The sequence below is a fragment of the Ambystoma mexicanum genome, chromosome 5p (assembly GCF_040938575.1).
Source record: "Ambystoma mexicanum isolate Mex_15411 chromosome 5p, UKY_AmexF1_1, whole genome shotgun sequence".
NCBI classification, from domain to species: domain Eukaryota; kingdom Metazoa; phylum Chordata; class Amphibia; order Caudata; family Ambystomatidae; genus Ambystoma; species Ambystoma mexicanum.
Genome location: NC_090930.1, coordinates 24,207,914 through 24,228,911, shown reverse-complemented (window position 1 = coordinate 24,228,911; position 20,998 = coordinate 24,207,914). Strand labels below are relative to the sequence as shown.

The following is a 20,998-nucleotide window of genomic DNA, read 5'->3' as shown; positions in this document are numbered from 1 at the left end:
AAAGGCTGATGGGCTTAATATCACTGCTGATGTTGGGAATACATTGTTCCAACGGCAAGGGAGGAGAAAAATATTTCGATAAGACATCACATTTCAATGGAGTAGCCACACATTGCACAGAAGGCGTAGTCTTTGTGGCCCGTTTGCGCTCTGGGGATTTGCAAAGTCGACCACTTCTAAGATTACCAACCATAGTCAGTGGTTTTGACTTAGAAAACACAAGCAATTACGAACTTGGTATAACCGTGAACATCTTCATGCGACCAGTACACAAGGGGTAGAATGAGAAATGCCAAGTCCACGCCTGGTGAATACCCCCCTCATGATTAAAGTGTAAATCACAACAACACAAATACACTTGTATTTGAGTTAAATCAAATATAGCAAAACAGATCTACATGAAATCTATTTATGCATGAAATGCAAAGTTTCCTAACAACAGCACCGAGTACATACCATGTGTGAATTATAGCAGATGATCTGTCACTGCTACATAAACAGTTAGCAATTTTTCTTTAAATGCCAGAATGTGTACAGAAAGTATTGCCAAAACACGGAGATAGCCAAGTGGCAAGCCCTTCCACAGCGTGAAGGACCAAGAATCTTAGAGCGTGCGCTGACAAGCAGCGTGCGAAATCACTCTCCGCAACCTCAGCCGTAACACGCCTTCAAACACTGTCGAAGCTGTGATATACCACAAGAGGTATTGTATTTGTATTTGTATTTTATTTATTTATAAAGCGCAGCCAGGCCCGGGGGCATACGGGCGCGTGAATTAGATCTGGTTACAGTTACAATTAAGAGCAGTCAGCAAAGGGTTATGTTACAGTTACAAGTATGTACATATTTAGTGTTGCAGGTGCAACTATACCTGATCAAAAAAGTTATACATACATAGTATAAAGTCAGCGGACAATCACGATAGGAGCAATAAGTTAGGCTGTCAAGGAGTCCATGTTGTGAAGCCAGCGCTTCGTGTTATGTTTGAATCGGTAAAATGAAGGTTCTGCTCGCAAAAGCGCTGGGATTGTGTTCCATAATTTGGAAGCTTGTACAGGGAAGCTAGCTGCTCCCGAGTTATGAAGTTTGAATCTCGGTATAGACATAGTGTTAGCTTGTGCTGCTCTAAGTGGTCTTGAGGAGGTGTGAGGTGTAAGTTGGTTGGTCAGGTATGCTGGTGCCAGGTTGGCTCTGGCTTTGTGTGTAAGGGCCAGAGTTTTGAGGGATATTCTATGCTCAACTGGGAGCCAGCGAAGTTTGCGTCTAGTCTCCGAGATATGCGCCTTTTTGGGAATGTTGAGGGCGGCCCTGATGGCATTATTTTGAATTACTTGAAGTTTGTTGATGTTTTTGTGGCTAGTGCCTAAATAAAGGGCATTACAATAGTCTATTTTGGATAGGACTAATGCTCTAGCAAGGGTAATGCAATTGGGTGGGGAGATAAATGGCCTACATGCAGTGATCAGCTTACAGGTGTAGGCGGCTGATGATGCTACTGCATTAGTTTGTTTGGAGAAGGATAAGGTAGCATCTATGTAGATACCAAGGGTTTTGGTATTATTTAACACAGGGATGAAATTGCCATCTATGGTGAAGGATTTGAATGCATGATCCAGATTTTTGAGTTTGGCGTGGGTGCCAAGGATGATCAGCTCAGTTTTTTCGTCATTGAGGCAGAGACCGTGTTGTGCCATCCATGCTTGTATCACTAAGTAGATATCATTAAGGGTTTTACTGTCTGATTCATAATTGCCCGAGATAGGAATGAGTATCTGGGTGTCATCAGCGTAGTTGGTATATGTGACACCCAGATAGTCAAGGATATCAAAGAGGGGCTTTGTGAATATATTGTAAAGTGTCGGGGACACACAAGAGCCTTGCGGGACTCCACAGGGCACTGGCGAGGGTTCGGCAGAGTCAGTGGGAGAGAAGACCCTCATGGTTCTGTTCGCCAAGAAGGAACTGATCCAAGCTGTGGCTGTGTCTGAGAAGTGTGCTGCCGTTTTCAAGTGGTGACAGAGTGTTTGGTGATTGACCAAGTCGAAGGCTGCTGATAAGTCGAGCAGTAAGAGGAGTGCTAGTTTGCCATTGTCTTTTAGGATTTGGATCTGAGTCGTGAGGTCTATTAAAGCAGTTTCCGTACCATGTCTAGGTCGGAAACCTGATTGCCTAAGTCCTAAGAGGTTGTTTGATTCTAAATAGGCCTGTATTTGTAAGTAGGCTGCTCTGTCCAGTATTTTTAACAGGAAGGGTACAGTCGTTATCGGCCTATAGTTAGACGGGTTGGCTGGGTCAAGTGTAGGTTTTTTGAGGAGTGGTATGACCCACGCGTCTTTTAGGTTATCGGGAACTATTCCAGATTTAAAGGATGCATTGATGAGGTTAGTGATGAATGGTGATAGTTTGTGCGCAGCGGCTTTGATAGTCGGTGCAGGGCAGGCATCACCTTGGCAGTTTGAGGGTTTGAGTTTCCTGATGATGTTTTCTACTTCACATGTTGAGAGGGGTGAGAAACTGAACGGTTTACAGGTTGACTTAAAGGTAGGTAATTTGTTAGGTAATTGTTTGTAGTCCGGGTCAGCTAGTAGTAGGGATTTTTTTGCATTGATTTTAGATTGTAGGCGAGCTATTTTATCTAGTAAGGCCTTCTGAATATTACTACACCATAGGGCGTCAGTAACACATTTGTCTATAGGGGCAATAGGGGATTCTAATTCTTTTAGAATCTTAAAAAGTTCTTTTGTGTTGGATTCTGCAAGTCTAATCCTTTTGTTATAGGAGTCTTTTTTAGCAAGAAGGATAGCTTCTTTGTAACTGGTGGAGGCTAAGGTTAGCTCAGTCTTGTTAGATACTGTGGGATGTTTTTTCCAAAGTGCCTCAGCAGTTCTCTTGGTTTTACGTAATTCTCTTAGTTGCGGGGTGAACCAAGTGTTAAGGTGACGCTGTGGTTTGGGTTTCCGCAATTTTAGAGGGGCGATAGTGTTCAATGCTTTGAGTATAGCTTGGTTATAGATATCCACTAAGACTGTGGGGTCAGCAACAGAGTCAGTATTGTTCAAGATGGGGAGTAGTAATGGTAGAAGTTTGTCGGGAGTAATGTCTTTCTTATTTCTCGTGCTAGTGGCAGGGGCGATGATGGGCGCCAGGTGTGGTGAGTTGGCTTTGATCGAGAAGGTTATTTTGTGATGATCAGACCAGATGCAAGGGTCATTAGCTAAGAGGTCAATAGAGCAGTTGAGGTGAGTGAGCCAGTCCAGTGTTCTGCCTTTGTTATGAGTGGGCTCGTGAATTATGTGCGTGTGACCCAAGTCAGATAAGGTGTTGGCTAAGTCAAGGGCGTTAGTGTTCTTAGGGTCGTTGAAACCGAGATTAAAATCCCCAAGTAAGATGGTTTGAGAATTAGGTTTGGTATCTGTGGTTATCAGGGTTGCAATGTCCTCTATAAAAGAAGTGATGGGGCCTGGTGGTCGGTAAATAAGGTGCATAGTAGCCGTGTGGTTGTGTGATATAGGTAGCTTGATGGACAAGGATTCAGCGGAGGGGATTTGAGTGTCCTGGATAACTCTAATGTCGAAGGTCTTTCTGAATATGAAGGCGAGTCCACCTCCCTAATTGTAGTTTAAGCAAGAATGCAGTTACAATAATTCTTACTGACCCAAATCCCAAGAGATTAACAAGGCGTTGTGAAATCAAGGATTAGCATCTTGTGTATTTACAGGCTTTTGTAACACACGTAACCAAAAAGTGGAAATAAATGCAAAGAGACTTGTTGCGCCCTTCACCCCCGCACTCTTTAACAGCGGCACACTTACGTTGCACTTCGGGTGCGCGCGCGTGATTCGTGTGCACACAGCATATATAGGGATGCTGGAAAGAGGTGGGCGGGGCAAATAGGCAAAGCTGCAAACCGGGAGCAAAAACAGAGAATTGGGCAATCCGTTGAGACGAGAGACAAGTTCCAAGACCCAATACCAGAGTCTAAAGCAACAAGATCAAGTAGTTACTTGAATAAAGATGGAAAAAACACTTGGCTGTGTCCAGCCCAATAGCGGCACACTTAGGGTGCACTTCCTTTTATCTTCACTTGCTTTGCTGCATACGTTTTTACCTGTTCTTAACCAAATATCCTAGAACTGTGGATGTCACCCCCTTGGTGAATGTATATTTGTATAGATTGAATGGAGTAGTACTGTGTAAGTGCTTTTTTTCCTTGCATAGTGTGAGACCTAATAAATAGAATATTTTATAATTCATCTCCAATTTGATTTATTTGAGTACTCTGTGAGTCTCATTTTAGCCTTAGACCACCTTTTGTAGTCTCCTAATGTCTAATCTGTACTGCTCAGCTACACTGCCTTGATTGAGTTTGGCTGGGCCTAAGCACCTTTTCCCTGTTCGGAATATTAGGGTGGCCCCTCGGAACCCTCCCTCGGGGCCTGTTCTGAAAGTCCATCTTATAAGTGTGTGCTAGCAGTGGGATAAACTCACTGGAGTAATCAAATGGATTGTTGTCCTACCTACTGATAGATAAATACATCCTCTTCATGGGGTCTGGGTTATTCAGCCTATTGCTTCCTATGGGAGAACTTTGACTACCCTTTGAAGCACCCCAAAAATGGCCAAAGCCAACCTACATACACTTTTTCCTAAGTTACAGCTGGACTTAATACATTTAGTTACTGTGAACTGATGTTGCACAATAGCTTTTATAAAGCCTGTGATGATTTGTTTGAACTTGTTTCAACATCATTCTGCCTGCCACCTTAGGCCTTTGCCAACAGTATTTAACTGTACAGGCCTTGCAAAATCTACTTGACCACTCGCATAGTCAAGTAGCTTGTATGAAGGTTGAGTACCATTTGCATGGAACTCGAGCTTGCTTACAAGTAAAATCATATTCTTGGATGTTTGAAACTTTTATTTGATTCTTACTGCAAATAAACTTTGTTTGAAGAAAGTGTCAAAGGTTTCACTGTACATGGCTGGGATTTGGGTGGCAGCAGTGCAGCAAACATGAAAGGGGCTTATGGTGACATGCACCATTTTACAGACAGCTGTGAAGGCATCATGAAGTAAGACACAGACAACAGATTCAACTTCTTCAGTATATGTTTTATTTTCTTAAATGTCAGGATGGAATAAGGCTTAACTTGCCTTATGCTAAGGTAGGATTTCCCTACCGAAGGAAAACTAAGGAGAGTCTGTCAGTACGTTCAACTTAAGTCTGTCTGTGTCCAGAACCTATACTTGTCATCACAACTAAACATACAAAATGTGTAAGGATGTTGGCATCAAAAGAAATAGTGGTCAAAACAAAGTTCTGAGCTTCTTCCAGCTCGTGGCTTAAGTTCAAGTTCCCTTCTCCAAGCTCAGGACAATTCCAAAAGGCCTTCGGGGTTCCCTTCCCCGAGAGTTCAACACAGTTCTTCCAGGTCTCTAAACAACAATGAGTTATTTTCCTAAGTTTATAACGGTTCCAAAAAAACCTTGGGGATTCCTTTCCCCAAGAGTTCAACACAGTTTCAAAAGACCTTGGTGCTCCCTTTCCCCAAAGCTTCAACACAATTCTAGGGTCAATATAATTTACCAATTCTCGGGGATCCCTTCCCCAAGAAATCAGCTCACATTTCACAAGGTCTCTTGACTTTGAAAATAACTCCAAGTCACCTCCTTAACCCTTTAGGCTTTGCAATAGTTCACAAAGGTTCCTTTTTCGCTCTCTGTATTTCTCATGCACAAGTAACTGTAGCAGAATACAAGCTTCTTCACATTTGCTTTCCTTGGCTCTTTTCAAATAAAGGCCACTCGGTCCAGGCGCAGATGTCGGACCACACGGTCCACCCATTACAGGTCACTCAACCTATAACCCTAGGCACTTTGCTATGCTTCTGTATTCTTCAGATACATCAATCAACAATAATGTCATGCTCTCCTTGGCATTATCTTGGTTTTGCCACAACATGCATTTCACATTCAGGTTCCGTTGTGTGCACCTTTTTTACACCACCTTGCTTTCACTTTGTTTATAAGTGTTCACCTGCTCACTAATCTTGATTGAAGCCTTCTGTCCTTATCCTCCTTGACCTTTCCTCTGCCTTTGACATGGTCATTCATGTCATCCTGATCAATCGACTCTGTGAGAACCTGGCCATCACGGATCAGGCCCTGGAGTGGTTGTCCTTCCTCCTGCATCGACCCTCCCAGGTCCAACGTTGTTCTTTCTCTCTACCACTGCTCTCCTCCTATGGTGTTCCTCAGGGCGCTAACCTCTCACCTTGGCTCTTCAATGCCTACTTGGCCCCTTTGGGCCCACCTTATCTCTGCCTTCTCCTCTAACTTTCAGTGTTATGCGGATGACGCTCACCTCTCTTTCAGGCTCCCCTCAGCCTCCTCTCCTCCCTCGCTCATTCCTGACGGTCTGTCTGCATTCAGGATTGGTGCGCCTCCAACGATCTCTACCTTAATGCCAGAAAGACTGAGATCCTTCTCATTGGGACCTCTACTCCCGCTTTCCCTCTCTCGCTCTGGCCGCCCTCCTTGGGCCCTCTTCCTTCACCTTCCTGTGAGACAAAAAACCTTGGTGTCATCTTCGACTCCACTTTCTCCTTCTATCCTCAGATCATGGACGTTTATTTATTTAGGCACACCATCAGCTGCACCTCCTCATAGATATTCTTCCCATTATAACTTTCCCCCAGAAGCTTGCTGTCTCCAGAGCCCTGGTTCTCTCTAGGCTGGACTACTGCGACAGCCTCTTTCTCAATCTGCCTTACTCTACTCTATGCCCTCTGCAACTAATCAGAACAGGACTGCAATAATTGTCCTTGCCCTCAAGCCCAGGGATTGTATCTCTCCACCGGCTCCCGGTGGCTCCAAGGATCAAGGTCAAGACTCTCTGCATTGTTCACCAGGCGTTCTGGAGCCGGGGCCTGCACTACATCCTACGCTCTCTTCCAAAATACTTTTCTTCTCAAACCCTTTGCTCGGCTACAAATGAAATGAGAGCAGGTTAAATCCTCATTGAACTGTGTACCTTAAATTGCTTCAGAAAAAAAGGGGTGTGGGGGGTAGAGAGGAAGATTTCCTTTAAATGGGTAATCTGCAAGCACTGGTTGTTGGAATATGGCTCTAACCCTAAACCATTATCAGAAAAATGAAGAATAGTCCAACTATGTGCGCTTCACCCTCACAATGTATATACTGTCTATAGCAACATGATCCAAAAAATGGACACAACTCTTAATAGGTTTTTCCAAATATCGATGTCTTATTGTCTTGGTATGCTGCCAATACGTGTTTTGACCTTTCCATTCAGGTAGTCTTCAGGGCTTTGCTCCTCTATATTCTTACTAGAACAATCTGTAGACTTGAATTCGCGTTTCCTCCATTTCAACAACTCATACAAAACCCTCTATAACAGTTTTAGAGTTAATAGTCCTGAATAGACAGTATATATATTTCTGAGGCTTGTGGAATCTGCTTAGATTCACATGCTGTGCATAGGTCGATATCTAGTGGAAGCTGCAGAGTATTACAGTTGTTGTTTTCGAAACTCAAAAGGGACGTCGACAGTGCGTGCCAGTAATACTATCCCTAGTGTGACATCCACTGTACCCATGGTCCTTGATGCGTCGAGGTCCCTCAGATAGTTTGTTTCCGTCATCCTAGATAGATGCTTATAACAGAGTTTCTCTTTCGGCTTATCCCCTTTTATTATCAAAATAACATTCTTCTTGCTATCCTTTTTATATTCACTGACTATCGATACAAACCGATGCCGGTGAAGAACAAGAAACGACCGTCGAGACTCCCGTCAACTGATCCGTTACGGCTTTGGAAGGCCGCCACAGGCTTTGGCCCACACATTAGTGAGAGAGGGGGAGGTCATTTTAGAATGCATATACCCCTTTTCGTACACTCCATTCGCCAAGCTGCTGTGTCATTCCATTATGGAAAGGACCCCTTTAATTTGTGCCCCAAGTGCAACAACCAGTTCCTGTGGGTCGATAAACACATTGTGTGTAACATGTGTCTCCCGCAAAATCACGCCAATGGTTGTTGTCGAGCGTGTGGACTCTTCAAACCAAGACTTTGAAGGACTGATTAAACGCTGGGCCCACCACGCCAGGCAGCTCAAAGCCATGGAAGTGGAGGGTGCCTTCAGCGACGGCAGCAACGCTGTGGTATCCGAAGGTGACTGGGTTACTTTGGAGCCCCAGGTGCATGCACCCGACCCAACAGACAGGCCGGTGGCCCTGTTACGGGGACAACACCCGGCAGTGTAAGCGCTCCCACTATCCCCCCCACCAAACACACAACCCACTGCCGAGCATCGACACACGGGTCGAGCAAATGGCAACGCACGACGTCTAGGGAAAGGTCTCTCTGGGCACTCCAGATCAAGATCGCCACATGACAAATTACAACTGTCAAAAGACAGATCAGACGTCGTGGATAAAGAGATTGTGAATCGCATGACTAGACCTCGGAAAGGCCTGTAGCCAAGATTCAACGTTCTATGGCGAAAACGGTAAAATGGCCCATACAGGCGAGACTAGCCCATCTAATAGAAAATCACGTCCCAGCAGGGCGCACCAAATCAAAGGAGTCTAGGAAGAGTTCTTCTAAGACCCCTCATGGAGATAAATCACAGAAGGCTCCTTTCAAGAGTAAGGAACCTCAGGTACAGGATTCCCTATCTTCAACCTTAAAAAAAAAAAAGGCCACGCCTTCTACTGTATTCCCACCCACTCCAGAAGATTTAGGCCACTTCAACCAAGGGTCATTCCTAGTTCTGCAGAATGGTCATCTGCTGATATCGATAGTCATGAGGAGAATGTCCTTCATGGCAGACTTTTATGAAAAGAACCCTGATTTACTTTACAAGCTTCCACTCCACCCCCACTACAGCAGCAGCCTCTGGGTCTCGGGATCCTATTCAACCCCCTGCTAAGAGGTCTCGCCCCAGTGAGCCAGTGCAAGATCCCACTGTCAGTGAACTATATGACTAGGACTCAGATCATGAGGACCTGTATAGTCAGGAGGCCGCAGATCTCTATTATGGATATAATGAGGACGATGAGGGTGATCCAGATACAGGCATGTACAACATAGACTCCTCAGTGGGTAATGACCGCCTGTTGTGGACTCGCCTGTAGATTATCAACCTCTTTTAAACTAAGTACTCATTAAGGCAGCCGAGCACTTCCAAATATCTACTCAAGAAGATCCGCAGAACAAGGATTTCGTCTTCAGTCCTGAAGCCCGCCAAAGGCATAGAATAAAAGGGACCAAACCTGATTTGGCGCGCAGAGACAAACACTAGAAGGACCTTTCCAAAAAGAAATGGCGAAAAAAGAAGACCGGGTCCTGTTTAAACAAAGGGGCTTAAGGCGCCATCTTGAAAAACATTGCTCCTGCGATTTTTAGCTACTGGTGTTCGCGGTCGGGAAAAATCGTGGTAGTTAGTTGTAAAACCACTGCCACCAGCCATTTCGATAGAAAAGGGTAGCATTTGACTGCAACATGAGTATTTAGACACAGGGGATACTAGGTAACCACTCCAGCACTCTATAGGAAGATAGTGGGTGCTGGGTCTTGGAATTTAAAAAGACTAGTAAAGTCCATTTAACCTTACATTCTCTGGGAAACAGTAGTTTATCCCAGAGAAGGTATTTAAACCTTTGGGATATCTAAAAAGACATCCCTGTATCACTGCACTGAGGGTGCTGTGTAACACACATGAAACAATGCCTATGGAGTTATCTTAAAACCCCATAATCAAAGAACACAAGAGTAAAACATACATCAAAATACATGAAAGAGTGGGGAAAAAAGGCTCACACTCTTTCCAGGTAAAACAATCAAGTCCTCAAAATTCAGCAAAGTTGCTGGGCGTCTCTAAGGTGAAGGGAATCGGCACATTTTTGAGAATTCTCCTTAACACTTAGCACCCAGTGTTAGCATGGATTTCAAATATTGGTGACCGCTACTGTTTAATGTTTGCTATCTACCACGGAAGGGCCTAAAGGGCAAGGCCTTAACTAGCTTACTACCTCTGGGGCTTCCTAAGGGGGCCCTATTTTTGTACTCCCACAAGTATTGTATTATGATGATAATAATGGTGCCTGTAGTTTCTCAAACACTCTGAACTTCTCTTCCTCCCACTAACTGTTTTTTGCTTCTTTCCAATGTCTGGCGCCTCCTTACTCCTTACCCTCCTGCTCCCTCATACTCCCTCTTTTGTCTTCCCTTCCTTCTCTTCTCATTTCCTACTCCTTCTGGTCTTCTCACTCCCCCCCGCTCTTTTATCGTCCTCTCTTACCTCCTCTCCACCTCTTTCTTTCTCTCTACCACTCACAGCCCACTATCACTTTCAACCTGCTTCTTTACCCCCCTCTTGCACCCTTCTCCACTGACACTCGTTCTCACAATCGCATATGCACTGTTTCCACTTGGTACCGCTCGATTCCACACACAATAAGTCACCTGCACTCCTACCTAGATCCTAGATCCTCTTCAGCAGTCCGCTCTTTCTTCCATCCTCCGCCTGATCTCTTGGTCTCTCTCTATACCTCCTGATCTCACCCGAACATCTTTCAGTCTATCTTATTCCTATGGGTCATTTATTTGCGTGACTTCCTGTGTCTGTCCTTCCCTTGTACCCGCATTGGATTGTGTTCTACCTGACTCTGGGGCCCAATCTAAACCTATATTTTCCTCAGGGTTGGGTCATCACATTGCACCACTAAATAAACCTCTCTTAGCCCCGCCCCCTTTTGGTGCACAGCATTTCGGTCAGTCTCTGCTGGATGTTGGTTTGGTGTTCCACTTGCTCTCAGCTGTGGTAAGTAATTTTCCTTTTGTCTTTGTTTGGCAGGCACCCGAGTGTCAGAATCTGAATGGTTTCCCTCTGCTTTCTCCAGCAGTCCGCTGGGCTCTACTGTATTGCATGGTGGTTCTTGAAGTTCCTAAACTTAGCAAAGAGAACTCTAGCCAGAACTGGGTGATTATCTGTGATACCAGAATCAATAATCAGTGGGGGGGATTCAGGGACTAGGGCTCTCAATTACCACACCTCCCCTCTGTGGTCAGATCACCTCTGGCATATGCCCTGGTAGACCATCTACCCCAGGTCCAGAGGATCCCCTGTTCCCCCTGACAGGGACAAGACCCTGTTTGTCACAGGACTCTATTGTTCAACAGTCTCTTCTGAATGGTAGCTGTAGTTTACACCAAGCCCCTTATCTCCTCAGTCCAAGCTGTACTGCTCAGCCTCGTTACAAATTGAGAACTTGGTTAGATTGTTTGAAACATTTACAGGTCCACTAAGGTTGATTTCTCAGAACCCCTAATTCAGTAGTGGTTCTGAAAACCTAACGAGAACTTTCGAAAAGAAGCCAACACAGAGACCTTTTGAAGTAACGCCAACCGTGAGGGCTGTAACATTAGTCCTGTCCCCAGTGAGACCTGGAGGGGACTCATTGGGGGGAAATGATCAGGGCCTTGCAGAAAAACAGAACAAAATCGGGGTGCTCACCAAGAACACATGTTTTAGATTCTCGCTCCTTTATTCTGTGTGCACATTTTAATTTAATGATACATGTTCTCTCTCCATTCCACAGGTGCTGCGCTTTCTACGTTTGTTCGGTCCAGGAAAGAATGTGCTCTCTGTCTGGCGCAGTGCCAGAAGGAAACGGAAGAAGAAACATCGGGAGCTTTCGCAGGATGTGCAGACCCAGGAAGGGGAGGTGGAGGCTGAGGCAGAAATAGTGGTGGAAGACATGGAGGTCGCTGTTGAGATGAAGTCCCACTGGGAGTATGAGTATGCCCCGCCACCTCCACCTGAGCAGTGCCTGTCAGACGATGAGGTTAGTTCTGGCCATGTACAAGTCCACTTGCGCTGGTGCATCTGATCAAGTAACAAGGGGGCTTGTGGTTGGTCTTCAGTTGGAGCATATTTCTGCATGGAGAAACTTGGATAAAGTAAATGGACATACGCAAGAACAGCTCAGTCCCCACCTGATAGGGCCACAGGACAGTGTTCCTGTCCAATGTGAAGAATGGAAGCTAATTTATTTTATTTATTTATTTTATTGGTTTTTATAACGCGCCCAATACAATACATGAATTTGGTTTCTAAGCACGGATCTGGGATTCAAACCTCTGTTGCACTGCATGGTCTTGCTTCCAAGACCAGCGCGTTGCCCCTGTGCTATCCTCCGTTCAGAAATATGGGCCCCGACACTGATGGGCTCCCAGTGTGAATATTCCGGGCTAACATTGGTCAATTGCCACTTGAAGAATGAAAACGTAGGTCCCCTGTGTGAGGTAATAAGAGTGTGGATACAGTATGCACTTTGCATGGTTTGTGACCCATGAAAGGGCAGTCACTTCGAGTAAAACTGGAAACTTAGTCTCCAGGGTGTACATTCTTAAGGGTAATGTGCTGACCCTCTGGGTATGGAAGTCTTTTAATGATGCCCTTTTTTAAATATGTCCTCATGCTCTTAGTAGCGTTTTTTTTTCCCACAGCAGCCGCTTTACTTTTTGGGTTGAGGGTACTTGTGTGATGGATGAAATGAAGCTCCTCCCCGAGTCACTGAACCTGGTTTTCCACGGTTACTGTCCATTCGTCTCTGTTTTTGCTAATTGTTACCATTCCGTGATGTTTCTGTCCTTCTGTCTTGTGCCAATGTAAAAGTAGAAGCCCTCTTTTCACTTCATTGTCCTGTTTTCTTCCAGATAACGATGATGGCTCCTGTGGAGTCCAAATTCTCCCTGTCTGCAGGCGACACAGATAAAGTGGCAGACACAAAGCCTAAGGTGGCAGAGTGGCGCTACGGGCCTGCACAGCTCTGGTATGACATGCTGGGAGTGCCTGAAGATGGAAGTGGATTTGATTATGGCTTCAGACTCAAAGAATTGCAGAATGAGGATGGCACAGATGTCCAGCAAGCAGGCGAGGTGAGGCTTGATATCATGGACCAGAAAATCAGCTGAACACAAATGAAAGCTAGAACTAGCAAGTTTACAAGGGTAATCGGAACCCCACTGTGTATGCATTATCAGACTGTTTGGGGCTAGTGCGGCATATGGCGCACTCAAAAGCATAGCCGAGAGGTTTTCCCGTAGTACAACTCTTCTACACTTTACCATTAGGACACTTACCATATTTTCTCTCACTGTCTTTGAAACTTAGTTAGATTGATTGGTTGCCAGGTCTGTGAGCCTGCTCCTGTGATGATTTTGCCAATGCATCCCCAGTGTTAATTAACCACCAGTCCTGTGTGTTATGACAAAGTCCGAGGCCTGGAAGGGACTGTTCGACCCAGGAAAGCTGGCCTGCCAGGCCTTTGAGCCAGAGCCGCCAAATACCCAGAGGTGGTTAATCATGAGTGTAACCGAGCACTGCTCCCGAGACCATGCCCCTTATGATAGACTGACACCTCTGCCATAGAGATCTTCTAAAGATGTGGATTTCCTTGATGTTCAATAGCCTTATTACTGAGCTTCAACATCCCCTACTACACAGGAGAGCCATGATAAGGGACCCCTAGTATGACATGGAGAATCGGACACTGGTAAATCAAGGAGCAGAAAATCCAAGATCAGTCCCCCCAAGTATTGGAAACCACTGAAGCTGGGACACATCGTCTTCCCCTGCAGTACTAGTAATAGAGGGTGAGCTCTCCGCCTGCAGTAAAAATGCCTGCAAGTGATCTTGTGGCCTTGACCGCACCCTAATGATCTGCAGCTGAGACCAATCTTGCATGGAGGTGGGAATAGCCTATCAACAAATGCCATACAAGATCCAAAGTTCTCTAGCTTTTCCGAGGCAGAGACTGTGCAGAGACCTGTACAATGAAAGGCTATGGGAGATTAAGTTACCCACAGCAGAGAAAAGGAGCAGGACACTGCATATGGAAGCACAGAAACCGCAGTAGTACTACAGAGTTGGGGAGATGAGGGGCCATCTAGTCTTCCTGCAGAAACTAGGGCTTTGGGAGGACCTCACCCCTGGTGACTTTAGTGAGACAAAGGGTCCTGAACTACTATCCAAGTGAGCTGGACACTGTATCTGTGGGGAAGAAAGCCTGTTTTTGCCACTATTTGGAGCTCCCTGAACTTTTTGCCTTGTTTTTCTGATGCTTTCAATATTTTCCCCAGGGATTCCTATCCAGGTCTCACTGGGGATGCAACCCTTCAGTTTGATCCCTTTTTGTTCAGATGGATTTCCAAAATCAACCCTGTGGAGAGGATTTTGGGAGGCCGCCCTATCATGGTTAACAGAGAAGACACTAAGGAGCTTGTGTTCCATAAATTCATAATTTGGTGGCGGGCAGCCATTAAGTGTTGACGCACATGTAGGAGGCTTCCCGCCGCCACATTGTCATTTACATGGCAGTGTGCAAATGTGCAGGGCAAAAGGCGGCGTACAGGTGTGAACGCCGCCTTTTTGCTTTCATTTTGTTTTAATTGTTTTACTTTTAATTGTGAGTGCTGCTTGCCATGCTCGCATAGCAAGTGGCGCTCATCAATTAGAATTAAACCCTGCCTGACACACCTGTCGGGCAAGGTTTAATTGTAATTGTACATGTTGCCTGCCATGCGAGTATGGCAGGCAGCATGTACAATGGATCCTTATGAGGTCCGTCTGCTCTATGCTTGTACATAAAGTTGGCGGATCCCATCAGGATCTTCACCATTAACGCAGGCATGAAAATCCACGCCGGCACAAATGCTGGAGCTTTTGTATGGTGACGTGGAAGGGAGGAGTTGAAAAAGCAAGTTGTCTGCCATAAAAATGATTGAAAATTAGCTGTGGCATGAATGGAATGCTTTAAAGCCTTACTCAAGGCTTTTATGGCTTTCATTTACATTACAGCTCATTGGAACATGAGCTCCTGAGAGTTTAGCCAAACCCAATCAAAGTGAGGTAGTAGGGCATTGTTTGGAAATATTTCTATTTTAGCAGCTTTTCCTCCATATTCTATTAACACCCCCTGTTAGGTAAGATTTTCATGTTCGTGATAACTCTTCCTGACCTGTGTCTACCACAGACCTTTGTTCTTGCATTTTTGGATTTTATTTCTCCTTGTCCCTCTTACTTAGCCTTTCACTCTTTTTATGGGTGACATTTTTATGTCTCTCCATAGTGTATGATTGGAGTTATAGGGCCTCATTACGAGTCTGCTGGTCCGGATATAAGGGTGCCGGTAGCAACGTACTGGCACCGTTTCTGGACCGGCAGACTACAACTCTGCTTTCCCGGGCCTGTGCGCCCGACAGGTCTGACCTGCTGGGTTCAACGGCCCCAGAAAGCAGAGTTGTCACGGAAGCACCAGTGTTGGGGAGAATTCTCATTTCTGTGTTAATTCCCTTCTACTTTAGAGACCCCCATCTCTTTTGCTTGACTTTAGGACTCCTGGAGAGAGTGAAACCTTTTTCCCCACTCATGTATCTTCTCTGATTTGCATCCTGTGTTTTTTTTGGTTTTGGAGTCTGACAAACTCCATATCCATTGGATTTTGGTATTGTGACACACAGCACCTTCAGTGCACTGTCACGGAGAAATCCTTTGGATTTCTGTTAAGGTTTAAATACCTTCTCTCGGATAAACTACTGTTTCCAAGAGTAGTAAAGTGAAATTGACTTTACTTACCTTTTTTTCTCTTTGTAGACCCAGCACACACTATCTTACAGTGCTTGAAGGGTTACTTAGTATCCCTTTTGTCTACCTTCTCATGTAAAATGTTTGTTACCCTTTCTACAATTAATGGCTGGTTGCAGTGGTTTAGTTTTCCTACTATTGTGTGTGTGTGTGTGTGTACTGCAGGCTGAATCCTCAGCTGCAGTATTGCACCCGTGGGTGCCCATTTTGTCAAAATGGCCCCGCTCTTCTTATTTTTTTTGCAATTTCTTCTTGGAAAGGTCCTTCCTGAGATTTACTCTGCGTGCCAAACTCAGTTTAACCCTTTGTTCGTTTTGCCTTTGGTGGGCTTCAGTATTGAATCCCACCTCTGGCTCCAGTGTGTCTGGCAGGGCAGCAAGCATGGGTGGTTCCCTAAACTCCCTGTTCTTAGTCTCCTTGGTTACCTGAATGCACCCAGTGCTAATTGGTTGGCTGAATGTCCTTGCACGACAGCCACCCTGCTGTGTGAGTGACATCTAGGTTTTTTATGAATGGGAAAAACCTTCATAAAAGGCGAGGTTTCTTGGACTGAGGCAAAGTCGACCACTGGATGAAACATCTGTCGAAGGAATCGTGAAGAGAAGCTAGCCTTTATCCTCCTGGACCGTAGAACTGCCTGGTGAAGCCCTGCTGAAACTGCTTTTGCGAATCCACTAGAGTAACTACGGAGAGGACGACTTCTTCCCTTGGGTTAGTGGGACCAACTAACCCCAAGATGTACTTTGCTGAAAAACTTTCCCCAACCGGCTGTACTTCTTTGCTGCTGCTGGAACCGAGTGTCGGGGTCGAGAAATCTGTAGTCGAGAGCATCGTCTTTAAGCTGGACCTGAGCTCCAGGTAGATCCTGAGGACCCTCCCGAAGCAGGACGATCCAAGCTTGACTCGCCTCACCGGAGTGCTGGACTCAAAGAGCGAAGAAATTCCATCAAGTGTCCAAGATTCGCAGTGGTGCTATTTGCCGGTAGCTGAAACCGCAAAGTGCCGCTGAACTGAAAAGAGCCTGTAGCTGCCACCGACCTTCGAGTCCTCCAGACGTCCTCCCTCTTGTCCACACGACTGAGGCCCAGGAACCCAGGATCTGCAAGACTGCAACCAGAACAGAAGCCAGGTGGATCCTCTTCTTCTAACCTAAGTTACTGTGCTGACTAAGGGGTACTTACCTCTTTTGTCTGTAGCTTGCATTATCTCAATTGATATTTACAGTAGCTGCTTTTTGCAGAGTTGATCTCAGCTCGGACCCTCACAAGCCTAACAACTTGTGACCTAACAGTGATTCCCTACAAACTATCTAACTTTGTGCAAGACTTTTGTGCTATCTAAAGAGGTGCCTCAGCTCCATAGGCCTTGTTAAAATTGACTTTGATTTTCCTGGCTCCCTGCAGACTCTTCTGACCCATTGGCTTTGATTTTAACTCTCCATCATAAGTGGTAACTTGTTTGAAAGTTTTATTGCTGTGTACGATTCTATCTAGACTTCATTGCGAGATTGGAAAGTGCTCACATGCTCTGAGAACCTGTTAACCTTTTCCTTCCCTTAACCTTTCCTTTCCACAACCTCAGAATTTTACCAAGTGCAAAAGTGATATATAAATGCCAATACTGTCCTAGTAATTTAAGTCACCTCAGGGTGTAGAAAGTGTGTATGAAGCATCTCTAATGAGTTTCTACTTGTTTATTTTGATTCTGAGAACGTGTTATGAAGTGTATTTTGATTGCCCTTTTTAAAGAATGTTTATTTAAAACTGTCAGAGAAAATCTGGCCTACCCTTGAAGCATTATTCTGGAGAGAAATGATGAAGCTGCCACAATTCTTTCCGGTAGCACGGGTTCACTTCAAGATAGCATTGCAATCCCTCACCTCAGTTGTAATATGGAAAAAGCTAGACCTATTCCGGAAGATAACCGGTGAAGAAAAAGTCTCTGCCTTGGAGATATTCAGAAGCAAGACAGACGCTATCGATGCGAGAGTACTGACAGAATGGAAACAACAGATGTCTCATATCCTGGCAAAAGAGGACATAGCTACATAAATGGTGCTACTGAGACCGCAAAGTGGCAAGTAAAAGATCATGTACAATGACTGGATAAACAAGATCAAACTTAAGAACCGATATAAAGATAACCTTGTAGCTGAAATAGAAGTAAGAGCTATTATTGAATTACCACCATATCTGATACTATTCCCAGACAAAGAATAAGAGCGCTGTTTTTGAAACTACGCCTAAATATTCTTCCCCCAAGAGAGAGACCAGCGAGAATAAAACAAAAAGACATACATGGGCATTTGTGCAGGATTTGCAAAAACCAAGATGCGACAGAAACTCTTATCACCTCATAATGGCTTGTCCTGCCATCCAACACGAGAGAAATGTTTGCAGGACATATTTTTAAAATGGTCATGAAACTCTGAGCCTAGAAGACAGGTGGGCCCGGATCCTGCTGGGACAGGAAAACAAGATGGTTTTTATAATCTTTCATTTCTGGAATAAGATCATGGATACATTTCCCAGATGAACTGAACTGCAGCCAAACGAAAACGTGTGATTACATGGTCTAAACGTGTATGAAAGATGCCTCGTAAGACAAAATGGAAAGTTTATTTTTAAACTAAACCATTTTAAATAAAAAAAATTATTTAAAAATAAAAAAACTGACTGTTAAATAATAAATAATAATTAGAAAACCTTGAGTGTAAGTGCTATTTGGATACTTGTATTTGTGGATGTCGATGCTACAGCTCTACAGCCCACATTTACCCCTCTTGAGATAGGTGGCTGCTCAGTCACTCTACCAACTTGTGTAGTACAGACATATACCAAAAGGTGGGCTACCCAATACCAAGAGGATAAGAGCTGTGTGGTCTCCCACAGGGTTACTGCATGCAGCCTTTCATAACAGTATGCTACAGTCTATTTGTACCAAGCTACAGCCCTTTCTCCCTCCTAAGACAAGCCTGGCTGCTCTGTCCATTCTACCTCATTCTCAGGTGGTACAGCCTTGTACTAAGAGTGGAGCTTATGTACTGCCTCCGATGTATGGTTTTATGAAGCCCTTAGTTGGATTTTAGAAAAACTGTCCTAACGCCCCCAAACCTTTTGCTTTTGAGCCGTCCGCTTCCCTCCTTGACCTTTTGCTCATTTTGTTATGGGGAACTCGTCAGTCCTTCAGACTATCAGTACTGGGAAACTGATTCCCTTTTGTCTTTACCTTTTAGGTACGTTTTTGGCAGGGCACACAGTATTTTACAATGCAGCGCAGTGGGGATACTTTTGGATCATAATAGTCTTTTACAGTTGGGATTTTTGGTTGCTTTTATGTGTCTAAAGATAATCTTGTGGCAGCCGACACCTTTTTAAATTATTTGCACCATGACCTTTCCCTCTACCTGGCAAATCACCTTGATTTTTCCGATCTTTAAAAAGGGTCTAAGATCATCCGTCGAACTATAGACCAATTTCTATATTGGACGCCGATAGTAAAACATTTTCTTCAATCTTGCTCAAGATCTTGAGAAATGGGCATTTGATACATCTAGATTGTCCATATTTCAGACAGGTGTTTCGAAAGGCCATTCTACATCTCTTAACGGCCTTGTTCTCAAGGTATAGCCAACATTTCACCTGGGCAACCCCTGATGCGTGCACCTATATTGCTTCAATTGACCTGTCATCTGCATTTGAACGTGGGCCAAATTGAAGAATTGGTGGATTCCCAGTGGCTTACTGAAGCTTATCACAGGTGCACAGGAGAACTCGCCTGTAAAGGTGCGATTAAATGGAGACGGAGACATGTCTCAGTGTTTTCCTGTGCGATCTGGACTTAGACAGGGATGCATCCTTGCGGCATGTATATTTAATCTTTGTGTGAGTTGCAAGTGACTTTTTTTTTAATTTCACCAAAGGTTGGCTCTCAGCATGTCGCCTGGCTTGCTTATGGGCCTAAAAAAGACTTCTTAAAGCCTTTCCTGTATTTGTTCTTGATAATGGTCTAAAGATCAACTTAAAGCTAGATTTCTCGCAATTTCTAGAAGCGTTTAAAAAACGGCAACAAATGTGGTCTTGGGAAGGCACTGCGATTACATCAGCCTGTCGTATGACATACCTTTGCTATATGATCTCGGCCACCCCAGGCTTTGTCAATTGCAGGAATGTGCTAAATCATAAGGCGACCATGCTGACAGAACAAGCCCTAGCGTTACATCGCAAATTCAGAACATTTTTCTATCTTGTCAGTACTGAGGTTTTATGTTGGTAAGGTGGTGCCTAAATAAATTTACGGCCAGGAGTTGTTTTATGGTTCAGCACTGAAATCACTACATCTGTGGGAAGCCAAGCTTTTCCGAACTGTGTACCACTTGCTGCCATGAGGTATGAACTGGACCTTGGGGTTGGGGGGGAGGTAATGCATGATGCAAGGGACGCCAGAGACGTGTCTTCAGTCGATCACATGTATTTCCTTTCATGGGCATTTCTTCACCTAGTTGCAACCAAAATAAAGTAACCTTTTAAAAAAAAAAATTAAAAAAATTAAAAAGAGATGCAACAAAGTTCCCAGGTAGGTAAATTGTGTTCTTATCTTTCAGTTTGTACTACTCCGGTTTGATGACCAAAAAGTAGTACAATGGAAGGGTACAAAGAGATGTGTTCTCAATGTTATCTTATGGAGGACAGGGGGGAACAAATGCTTTGCGTTCACTTACCCCATCCCACCAGCCCCCCCCCCCTGCATCCCCTGACTCCGATTTTCCCAGGTGAATCGATGGATCGACTGGGGGTTGCTGGAGGCTGGATTACCAGCCGTTCGTTCCGGTGAGAGGTGCCCAGGAGCTACGGGTGCAACCCCTGGCGATTGTTAGGTTGGATTTCTAAACTCTGGCCTGGTGGACAGATGTTTAGGACATGGACACTCTGGGAGCTGTATTGATTTATTGTATTTATTTATAAAACGCACAACAGCCGGAGGGCATTGTGACGCTGTTAGAGAAACCAGTTACATATGTTCACAATTGAGTCATGATAATGGCCAGGTAATGCAGATTACAGGTGGATGGCTTGTGCAGCCAAACCAATCAAGGTAGCATGGAGAGTGGTCAAGGCTAAGTCTCAGGAGAAAGTGAGTGGGGTCAGAGGTCCACAATGAGTCCACAATCAAGGATTACACTTGGACAATTCGTTTTTTAAAAAATACTACATTTATGTATGGCCAAGAACACACTATAAAAATGAGTAAGAACAACATTTAATAGTAAGATGCATATAAACAATCGCAGTGAGGTACTGTAAAATAATAATTCCACAATGCCAG

At 44.6% G+C, this 20,998-nt stretch overlaps 1 protein-coding gene across 5 annotated transcripts in view; it reads left to right on the top strand.

The window, feature by feature from the left end:
- The window catches only part of TAF1 (TATA-box binding protein associated factor 1), a 1,380,965-nt gene that overhangs the window by 209,547 nt on the left and 1,150,420 nt on the right, over positions 1–20,998 (top strand). For all 5 annotated transcript variants that reach the window (XM_069612352.1, XM_069612355.1, XM_069612353.1 and 2 more), the window contains exons 6-7: positions 11,625–11,870; positions 12,745–12,966. In XM_069612352.1, coding sequence (XP_069468453.1) covers positions 11,625–11,870; positions 12,745–12,966 — 468 coding nt within the window. The remainder of the gene's footprint in view (positions 1–11,624; positions 11,871–12,744; positions 12,967–20,998) is intronic.